General features: G+C 45.9%; 1 protein-coding gene across 1 annotated transcript; it reads right to left on the bottom strand.

The window, feature by feature from the left end:
• Positions 1-5,556: 5,556 nt before the first annotated feature.
• On the bottom strand, positions 5,557-8,910 carry GPX2 (glutathione peroxidase 2). The gene is made up of 2 exons (XM_027569280.2): positions 8,548-8,910; positions 5,557-6,220 (listed from the first exon to the last, which is right to left on the bottom strand). The coding sequence occupies exons 1-2, from the start codon at positions 8,767-8,769 to the stop codon at positions 5,870-5,872; spliced, it is 573 nt and encodes a 190-aa protein (XP_027425081.1). The 5' UTR covers positions 8,770-8,910; the 3' UTR covers positions 5,557-5,869.
• Positions 8,911-11,317: the final 2,407 nt, after the last annotated feature.

The raw sequence follows: 11,317 nt of genomic DNA, 5'->3' as shown, positions 1-11,317 counted from the left end.
TTCATTAGTCATTACTGATAAAAATAAATGATTGAAAAAATAAATACAAAGATTGGAAGAATAGACATGCAGAAGAATTTCAAATAATATATGTAGATACTTCCCACTCCTTAAGGGTGGGTTATGCATAGCAGCTTCCTTCCAAAGAGTAGAGTAGGGTATGCCAAGGGAGAAAAGTGACTTTACAGTGGAAAAATCTGACAAGCACTAGCTCCACCAAATGACCAAGATTAACATCCTCAATGATAACCCTATCGATAATAGCATGTACCCTTGATAAGATGTGATGAAAGGATACTTTACCTTTGTGGTCTTCCTCCCCCAAACCCATAACCCCAATCTAATCATGAGAGAAACATCAGAGAAATCCCACTTGAGGGCCAGCTTACAAAATAACTGACAAGTACTCCTCAAAATTGTCAAGGCCATAAAGACAAGTTTGGGAAACTCGCACAGCCAAAAAGAGTGTAAAGAGATGTGACAACTAAATGTAATGAAGTGTCCTGGGACAGAAAAAGGACATTTGGTTAAAACTAGCAAAATCTGAATATGGGCTTTAATTAATATATGTAAATAGAATGATTTCAACTGCTCCAAAGAAATCTTAGACTATCTCACCTTGTATAGTTGAAAGAACACTGGCTTGGGTATCGGAAACCCTGGCATTTAGGTCTCTCTTCCACTTGGTAGCAGTATAACCATTAAGCAAAGCATAACTCTGGTCTTTATTGTCCCATTTCTATTAGATTGGGCTGATAAAAATTCACTGTATTGTTCAAAGATCAAATGAATAATGAATGTAAAATGCTTTAGAAAGCATATAAAGTACTATATGCAATGAGATGGCTTTAGTTAGTTCTTCTAAGACCAAAACTTAAAGGGTCAGACATTAGAAACAAAATTATTTCCTCTTTATATCTAAGAAATTTGGAAATTCTAAACTAAAGCTTTGCTTGTAAGGGAAAAAAGTGAGTAAAATGTCCATTGTTGATACCAGGGAAGTTTTGTTATATAACAGGAATAATAATAATGCTGAGGTTTAGGGCTCCTGGGTGGCTCAGTTGTTAAGTGTCTGCCTTTGGCACGGGTCGTGATCCCAGGGTTCTGGGATCGAGCCCCGCATTGGGCTACCTGCTCAGTGGGAAGCCTGCTTCTCCCTCTCCCACTCCCCCTGCTTGTGTTCGCTCTCTTGCTGTGTCTCTCTCTGTCAAATAAATAAATTAAAAAAAAAAAAATGCTGAGGTTTGAGTACTTACTACGTGCCAAGGCCTTTTTAAACACTTACTTTATCCTCATTAACAACTCCAGAAAGTAGGTACTATTGTTATCCCAATTTTAGAGCCAAAGAAACTAAAGCACAAAGAAGTTAAGGAACTTAAGGTCACACAACTAGTACAGTGACTCCATCTCAACACTGTTGTTCACAACATATGAAGTATAAGGGTCTGGCAAGGTGAGGAAGAAGTTGAGAATGTCAGCGACAACACTCAGGAATCTAGGCATGTCAGACCAAGATTTATTATTCAGAAAAGTTAAGTCATCTGCTCCTTAGGGATCGGTTGTGTTATTCCTGGAAAATGTTTTCCACTTTTCTGCAAATCTATATCTGACCTGCTGAGGAAATCGTTTGGTGAAATGGATCCAGAAAGCAGAGAAAATGCTTCATTACTTTAAATAGCAGCACCAAGCCAATTATAGCCTCTGAATTGTCCCTTCTTGGAGTTTGCTAATGCTTCCAACTTAGTCATTTGGAGCTCAAGAGTATGATTTTATAAGCCCCAACTGATACCTTCGTCTATTATAGACTGTATAATTATCTGTTTTGGACTATATATTACAAAACTTAAAAGATAAGATCCTATCTACATTTGTCATTATTAAACCAACTTTATGCAGTATTTTATGACACTTTATTTTTTAGAATTCTTCTATGGATCTAATCAAATAAAGACCTCTTGAACCCAGTTCTACTGAATCCAAATTTTTCTTTTCAAATAAAGGGGAGCCAGGCAAAAATATCAGTTTACTTTCCTTCCTGGGATACAAGAAAGAAAAGGAATCATCGATAGATGTAATTGGGAAAGGGGGCTTGTCCTCGCTCCTCGTTCTTTGTCTACTTGCTCCATGATGTATAGATCTGGAGTCTGCATACTTAGGCTCTTGGAGTTAAAGCTCAGCATGTTTGTTTTGTTGTTTTAGCTGGCCCAGTCTTTCTCAAATGGTCTTGGCTTCTCCCAGTACTAATTAATTGATATATGATATATTGGGGGCACAACCAGATATGGTTCGTTACTTACAAGGAATTACTAAGAAATGTATGTTCGCTGCTCTTTATCAAGAATTCTTTGTTTCATTTTTTTTTTTTTTTTGTGAGCAAGGTTAAGTTACTTCACTGAATTTGAGGTTCTCCCTTTTAGGTTGTGTGTTTCTTGACTATAGTACAGTCTCTATTTTGAGGTACAGTATGGTTGTATAGAAGGAAAACCAAGAGACCTAGGTCTAAAATGAGCTTTGCCACCTGCTCATGTTGGGACATTGAGCAGGTAACTTATATGCACCTCGGCTCTTCAGTGGAAAAATAGAAATAATCATGCCTCCTGCACAGTTTTTAAATCAAATGATATAACGTAAGTGAAAATGTTTTTAAGTTGTGCAGTGCTGTGTACAGGCAGCTATCAGTGGTCTTTCTGAAGGAACTATTGTGTTGTATTTAAGAGTACAGGCTTTGGGGCGCCTGGCTGGCTCAGTCACTTATGCGTCTGACTCTCTATTTCAGCTCGGATCATCATCTCAGGGTTGTGGGATCAAGCCCCATGTTGGGCTCTGTGCTCAGTGGGGCGTCTGCTGGAGAGTCTCTCCCTCTCCCTCTGCCTTACCCACCCCCCCAAATAAATAAATAAGTCTTAAAAAAAGTACAGGCTTTATAGTCGACTGACCTGGGTTTAACTTTCAACTCTGCTACTTGGAGCCCTTTGTCCTTGGCAGATGTCTTGTTCACTTACCTTTAAACAGAGAGAAAAATTCTTCATAGGGTCAGTATGAGAATTAAGTAACCTAATATATATAAAGTACTTATGCAGTGTGTGAGTGTAGTAAATAATAAATGATAGTTTGGATGACAGTTGTGATGGTGATTATAAGAAATCAGATTTGAAATCACCAATTAGATTTTGGCTCAGTGCTTCTGAAACTAAGGAGGTATAGCTGTGGGAACATAGTCATAGAAATAATAAATTTCAGTCTGTGTACCTTGGTTCCCTAAAATCATTTACCCCAAGCTTTATTATTTTTTTTAAAGATTTTATTTACTTATCTGACAGAGAGAGAGACAGCAAGAGAGGGAACACAAGCAGGGCGAGTGTGAGAGGGAGAAGCAGGTTCCCCGCCGAGCAGGGACCTCAATGCGGGGCTCGATACGGGGTTTGATCCCAGGACCCTGGGATCATGACCTGAGCTGAAGGCAGACGCTTAACCACTGAGCCACTCAGGTGCCCCAACCCCAAGCTTTATTTTTAGTTAGAACCCTCACAGAAGTGATTGTCTCTGTCCCTCCTCTAAATCGAGTGGCATTCTCAGCTCTCTGGAAAAGCTTGTTGATGAGACACCTTCCTACTTCCTGAGTGCCCTAGGGAAATTTGATTAAAAGATTGAAAGTGGGTGATTATATTAAGCTTTGCCGAGTCTGTTTATGACCATAAGCTGATACTGCTGAGGATGTAAAGGGAGACAAACGAGATGAGGAATAAAGGAAACATTTCTCACTTCTCTTCATTTTAACAACAGCACAACCAAAGATTTAGTAAAAACGAATGTCCTTGTAAAAGAAGTTCCTCCAGCCCTGTCTTCCCTGTTCCCTCCTGAGCCAGACTGGTCAGGTCCCTTCTGAAGCATGTAGCATTTTCCCTGCCCAAGTGAGGAGCCCTTTTCCTAGCATTATGACCCTTATTGACTCTCTGCAAAATCACTTAGACTGTTAATTCCTGATCCTTTGGGAATCTTTAAATAATTCCTTCATCTTGAGCCTCATGGGAAAGACCTAACACATCGTACTGGCATATCAGCCCTAAATTGCCTGTGGCATAATGCCAACATCCAGGACAGCTGCTCTGTTATTAGACATAGCAACAGCCTTTAGCACTATGGAGATGATGAACAAATCATGCTAGCATCCAGTATGAATTCTGTATTTCATTTCTTTAGAGAAGTGATTTGTCTCTGCAGTTACTGCTCTAAAATCAGTGCTTGGTCCTGCCCTCCAAAAACCCATACCCCAGCTGTTGGCTTTAAGAGCAGGAATCTTGAAAGGCTTGAGTTTGTGAGAGTCAAGTGAAGGGTAGCCTTAATTTAGCGGAAGGCCCTGCAAAAGGGTGCCAGGGGATTCCCACTGTAACGCTCAGGTTACTCCTTTTGAAATAAAGCACCATGGAAAGCATAGCTTTAGTTGAAGGTCAGACAAGTCTATTCCACATTGACTTCTCAGATGATGCAGGTGCTTGGAAAATAGTTATAGGAACACCACAGGAAAGGGATCTCCCCCTCAGCATTGGGGTTCGTAATCAGTGTGTCCAGTTTGGAGAACTGTCCCTTCAGGGCTTCAGTGAGGAAAGTTAAAATGTTCCAACTAATGGTCAAAAAAGGAAAGGTGAAGTGAGCAGTTTCCAGGAAGAGTTTATGAGGCGAAGTGACAGGGCAGTGGCCTCTCAGTAGGTGTCTTTTCCAGAACATGATAGGACCTGGCCTTGGTGGTGTTGGTGCCTTTGGAGTCTGCCTGTACTTGCTGAGGAATCTGGGTCACCGTCCTTACAAAGCCGTTTGGCAGAACCCTGTTCTCACAGAGAAGGGCTGTCCTGTTGGCAGGTTATGAATAGTCGGACTATCTAAAGGGAGGCCCTCTTCCATTCCCACCCTCATGGAAGAAAAAATGAAATCAATCGTTCATGCCTACACTGATTTGTCTTGTGCCTGGATCTGTGAATATGTGAGTTTGGGAAAGATAAGGGTAGCATGTGAACTGTGAAAAGGAGGGAGTCAGTCTAGCAAAGGATCAAAAACAAATGTGACTCAGCAAGGTGACCAGGAAAATAAGTACTCTTTGTGTTTCCAGGAACTGCATCCTCCATGCCCTTGCTGTCAGTTGAAGTTGACCAAATTTATGTCCCAGCAATAACTCAAAATGCAGTTAATGCTTGGCTGGCCCAGTACCTGCAGTGATAGTGACATCTTCCTGGTTGGAGTCCTCTAACGAACCTCCCAGTACTCTCCACTGAAAGGCCCGCTGTCTGTTCCCTCCTTTACCTCACATTACCACCTCCGAGCAACCCCCCCCCCATCCTCCGTTCTGGAGGAGCCATCAAGTAATAATACAATTCACACTTCCTGCAGCTCCACCCACCACCACAGACCCTAGCCAGAGCCTGCTCTCAACAGTCATTAGGGTGTCCCCCGATCAGAGCCTCCCTCTATCAAGCCTTTGTGTGCTGCCAGCTCTCTGTCCCACCTGTGGTTTTGTACCATCCCTCTACCCTCCATCAAGGAAGAAGACACAGAGAGCCTGGCCATTTGCATACCTGCCCTTTATTGGACACATCTAGCAGGCTGGCTCTAAGCGCTTCACATTTCTCAGACACCGCCCATACGGTTTAGGAAGGTGCCATCATTCCGTGAAGGCCCAGAGCCACCCAAGTCTTGGAGCTCCAAGTAGAATCACCAACCGGAAGGTTGGGGGAAGGAAGGGAGACAGGGGGACTGGAAGGGCAAGGCTCTTCAAGGGGAAGCTTTGGTCCAGCAGTGTCTCCTGCGGGAGACACTGACCCTAAGGAAAGATACCAGGGGTGGGATGGAGTAGATATGCATGCTGAGCAGCTTGTGTCTATATGGCAACTTTGAGGAGGCGTTTGATGTCAGGCTCAATGTTGATGGTAGGGAAGGTGCGGCTGTAGCGGCGGAAGGGCTCCCCCTCGGGCCCAATAAGGAACTTCTCAAAGTTCCAGGCCACATCTGAGCGGCGCACCGGGCTCCAAATGATGAACTTGGGATCGGTCATGAGGGAAAATGGGTCATCATCAGGGTAGGGGAGCTTGTCCTTCAGGTAGGCGAAGACAGGATGCTCGTTCTGACCATTCACCTCACACTTTTGGACAAGGGTAAAGGTGGGCTGGAATCCACCCCCAGGGCGGACATACTTGAGACTGTTCAGGATCTCCTCATTCTGACAGTTCTCCTGGGGGAGGAAGAAGACAAAGAGCATGGAAGAGGGAAGGGGGAAATGAAGGATCCACAAAAATCTTTCACCCTCCCTTCCCAGGATCATTCTTTTCTGTGTAGCCTCCCCCCTCCCCTGACTCTGTTCTTTCTCTTTCCTTCTTCACCAGCTTTGCCTCACTCTTGACTTGGAGATTCCCCACTCACAGCTATTGTTTAATGGTTTCCTAGGCCATTCCTGAAAATTCTTGTAGTTCCTAGCGTGGCTGTTCTTACAGTGGATGATTTAGCACTTTTGACCTGCTGCTTCTCTCTCTAAACTGCCCTGGACAGTTCTTGAGGTATCTGTCTGAAACTTCAAGGAACCTTGAGTTCAGGACAGTAGAAAGAAAGGGAAAGGCGGCTCAGGTGATGCCACCTAGAACTCTCCCTTCCATTGCCCACACGCACACTCACACATGTCCAGCCACAACCTTCTTTTCCCTCTGCCCTGATTTTGCCTCCATTGCTTCCGATTACACGTAAATGTTGCGTATAGCCTCTGTCTCTGTTCCGCTCACTTCCTCAAGCTAAGGGTGAAATCGAGGACTGGAGAGATAGGATTGACAGCTCTTGCTGTCGTCTTGCCTCGTCCTAGATCTGAAGTGTAAGTAGGAGGAAGCGTTGAAGAAGGAAGACGCCATCCAAGGAAGCCTGGCTTTCAGGTGCCACAAAGGCAAAGTGAGTTAGAGACGACAGTGGATCTACTCTAAATGGAATTGCTCAGTGACCAACAGGGATGGATTAAACAGGGTAGTGTTTAGGGTTCTGGAACAGGCCAGGGGCAGGAAAGTTAAGTGCATGCTAAAGGTTGTGAATGTGTAGTTAGCATTCCGTTTACTTCCAGACTGCTCTCCCAAGACTCCTCACACTCACTCACTGGACTCAGCTGTGAAGGCTTTAGCTCTGAGCCTGTTAGCGGTCTTTCCCTCCCCCCTGCCATCCCTGTCCTATCCCCTCTTGGCATTCTCCACCCCTGACAACCCCCAAAGGCCCACGGAAACCCTTATTTTCCATCCCTCCCCCGGGGTCTAAGAGTCAGATATCTCCCTGTGGGAGAAAGTTCTTGCCTCTGACCTACTAGAACCAATCAGTACAGTCAGTTCCAGGCCATCATGACATCTTGAGCCCAAAGGTGATCTCTATTAGACTCCTTATCTCTCAATGCAAATGGCCGGCCAGCTACTGGTAATGGATTCCCTCCAGCCACTAACTACCCTGATGGTGTAAGGGTGGAGGCACCTCTGGGGTTTCGCCTCTTCTCTCGCCTGCCCTGGCCAAACCTAGAAACAGACTGACGGTGACAGCAGGGATTGTCTGGGCTCACGTTTGTCACAGCCAATGACACTTCAGGCTTGCTGCTGTCTCTCTGCTAACCAATTCCTTGCCTTCATGCCACTGTGAATTGAACTGAGGGCGTTATAATTAGAGGGTTCACTTGAGGACATTCTGTCTGCTGGTGCTGTTAAAATAATAAGTGAAAACAGAAGAATCCCTAAAAGACAACTTGAGGTGTGTGGGCTGAAGATCTAGAACTTGACCCAGTAATCAGAGACAGAGATTTGATCCCCATATGGGCCACACACACACACACACACACACACCCAAAAAAGGAAAAAATCAGAGACAGAGCGGTGCGTTTGAGGCCCGGAGGAGATCCGAGCACATTGTAAACCCTGAGCCTTCCACCAAAATCACTCTCCCCTCAGCTGATTTAAAACAAAGTCCTTCAACCTAAATAATACAGTTGCTTTTGCTTTCACTTGCATATTACTTTATATTTTTCAAGTTATTTTTGTGTATCTTACCCTCTGAACCTCACAATTATCCCATAACTGGCATTGTCCCCCCATTTACAGATAAGGAAACTAAAACAGAGAAATCAAGGGACTCTTCTGAGGGCACAGAGCCACGGAATAGCAGAACCACGTCTAGCTGGAACTAAGGTCTCCCGGGTCAGTTCCATCCTAGTTTGATTGGTGATCTTCTATTTCCTCCACTCATCCACTCAGCGGATATTTAACAAGCACTTTCTCCACAGTGGAGAGAAAAGCAGACCGGGTACCAGCCCTCATGGAGCATAATGGGAAGACAATAGACAACAAAACCCCACCCTTGGTGCTGAAGCCCAGACAGTTAGAACCGTACGTCCTTCCTCTTGGGATTCACGTGTACCCAAGACCTAGATTAAAAAAACATACCTACGATTCCAGACGCTCTGACACACACAGTCCCTCTCCCCCTCCCCTTAGCCGACCAAAGCTTCGGCAACCCAACTCCTTGGGCACACTACAAGGCACCCCTCACCTGATGTCCAAATTGGTTGCAAGGGAAGCCAAGAACCACCAGGCGCCTGGGAAAGCGGCATTGCAGCTCGTTGAGCTGGGTGAAGTCCCGGCTGGTCGTGCCTCAGAGCGAGGCCACGTTCTCAATCAGCACGGCCCTGCCTCGGAACGTGTTGAAATCTACCTTCTCCCCGTCCAGGCTGATGGCACTGAGGTCGTAGAAGGACTTGGCTATGTAAGCCATGGTGAAGGGGCACAGCGAGGCCTGCAGAGTGGCGGGAACCCACGCTGGGTCTGTTATAGGGGTGGGGAGGAAGGAGGAGCCTGGAAGGACAGGAAGGATTTCACAGTGGGGCTTTGAGCATCCCCAGGATGACTTAGCAAAAAACAGTCACCCACCTGTAGGTGCTGTTTCAACAGGGAGGTGGCTCCTCCTATTTACAGACTCTAACAAAGCCACCTACCTGCCCCACCCTGCTGGCAACCTGGGAAGGGCCAATTTGATATCTATGTACAAACATGAATAATTCACTACTTGCAGGAAACTAGAGCCCCAAAGGTCAAATGGGGAGGAAAAAAGGGAGGGAGGGATGCAGGATTGACTCCGACCTGCCCCAGCAAGTCGTTCTCACTTGGCACAAACGTGTATTGTTGGCTGAAGGCCAAGCTCTGATCTGTGCCATTGAGAGGTCAGGGTCTGCCAAGATCTGAAGGATGAGGAAGAGAATTGGGGGGCATGTCCCCTTAACTCAGACCATAACCGAAATATACATATGACTGTGCACATAGTTTTCTTTGGCTGTTGTTTTCCACAAGTATACAATCAAAGGGATCCTTAGGAGGACAGTGTGATTTTTCTAGAAATAATGGCTTTCAGTGGCTCAGCGTGCCCCAGGCTGCAGAGATGAAGTTTGTCGTGAACAGTCTTTCGGTAAGTGATGTTACTTCTTCTGGAGAGCACCTTTGCCCTTGCCCCCCAAGGTGCCCTTGCATGGCACCGACTCCAATATTATGGGTCCTCCACTCTGCCTCCACAGGCTCAGGAGGATGCCGTCAGTCGGGGACAGGGTGATGGTGAGGAGTCACAGAGCAGGGGAGTAACTCCCAGGGCATGAGCTACACCTGCCTCCTCTCAGACAAAGGCTCAGTCCCAGAGACTTCTCCCAGCAGGCTTGTGCTGCTCATTCCGCGCCCCGCCCCGCCCCGCCGAAGGCAGTGTGCAGGGAGTCAAAGCTGCTATGGTTCTAAACCCAGCCGAGCTGCCCAGGTTTTCAGCACCAGCCATGGAACGTACTGCGGGACATCTGAGGACCTAAGGAAAGGCCTAGTGCTTCACTTCATTATTCCAAACGCCACCAGCTCAATAAATCCGATTTAAAAAAAAAAAATGGCAGAATTTCTCCATTAGGAAGACTGGCAATCAGGCTTGACCTGGCTTGGGGATTTTTGGTGTTATTTCAATAACAATGCAACTGTTTACTAGAGAGTGTTTTCACAGGTTCGAGTCCACTGGGAACTGTCTTCTAGAACAAAGAATAAGCAAGGCTTGGGAGCAGCTGGTATTGAAAAATCTGATTTGCTGAGAAGATGGAGGAACTACTCACCAGAGAGTGCCCAGCTTTTCTGTCTTTTGTGGCCTGTTCTGTGGCTGTTCATAGCACGTGGGAACCCATGTCCCCACTGGCCGCTCCCTCAAAACAAGCCTCCATTACTTGAGAGTGAATAGAATCTTTGGCCATTAAAAGAGGTGGTGGGAAATGCAAATGAAGTGTGTCCCCCAATTGGACTGGGTAGAGTTCCTAGAAACAGCCAATAAATGTCCCTACCAGGCCACTGAGTCAGAAGAACTTGGCCCTGACAGTGGGCTGAACTTCAGCGCGAACTTGCCAGACTCACCTGCATGGCGAGAGCTTCCCCAGGACTCTCAGGCATCTGGACACCTCTTATTGGCTGCCCTTCTGGGGCCTCTGTCCAGGAAGACCATGGAAGTTCCTGAGCTGGGGGACCAAGTGGGGGTTCCCTCTTCCTCAGGGCCACACCATCCCTTTTCTCTAAGAACAACTTAGGACCCTCTGTGATGCAGGCTCTCGCCTTTCACGATTGAAAAAAACTGATGGGCTCTCTTAAAATACCTCTGTCTCCAACTTGACCTCAAACTAGCCCACTTTCCAGAACCTTATTACTTTGGACATGCACTAACAGGTATGGGATTCCCGTGGCTTTCCACAGGGACAGTTGTTCTGGAAACTGCACTGGCTTAATAGGCAGAAAGTCTAGGTAGGTGGTTCTCAACTCTTGCTACAAAGGAGAATTGCTTATGGAGATTTTTTTTAAAAAGTACAGACGCTAAAGCTTTTCCCTCCAGAGATTTCAGTTCTGATGTTTCTGGCCATGACCCTGCCACTGTTACTTGAGGCCCTTAGGCACATTTCCTTGCCAGCTGAATTTGTGTAATCACCCTCCTTATCTCGCACAGATATGAGTGTTAGGGTGGAAGAGGTAAAGTATTGCAAGTTCTCCATAAACTGTAAAGTGCAGGTTAAGATCTTAGGCTACCATTGCCCCATCTTGTTTGACTCCTTCCTTTATCCTGACTTCCATTTTCTGCCTCTTCCATCAACTCTGTGCCCCAAAGTATAGTATTTGGCATCCCCCAGGCCCCTGAGATTACAGTCTGCCTTGCTTCCCTGGAGTACCTGATCACGGGGCTAGGACAAACTTCTGAAAGATTTAATCCCTCCTCATGACTTCAGGGAGACCTGTTCCTGTTCCATCCCACATAGAGGACAACC

This window comes from Zalophus californianus, chromosome 6 (genome assembly GCF_009762305.2).
Source record: "Zalophus californianus isolate mZalCal1 chromosome 6, mZalCal1.pri.v2, whole genome shotgun sequence".
In the NCBI taxonomy this organism is placed as follows: Eukaryota; Metazoa; Chordata; class Mammalia; order Carnivora; family Otariidae; genus Zalophus; species Zalophus californianus.
The sequence above is the reverse complement of the archived record's forward strand: the minus strand, read 5'-3'. Positions and strand labels throughout refer to the sequence as shown.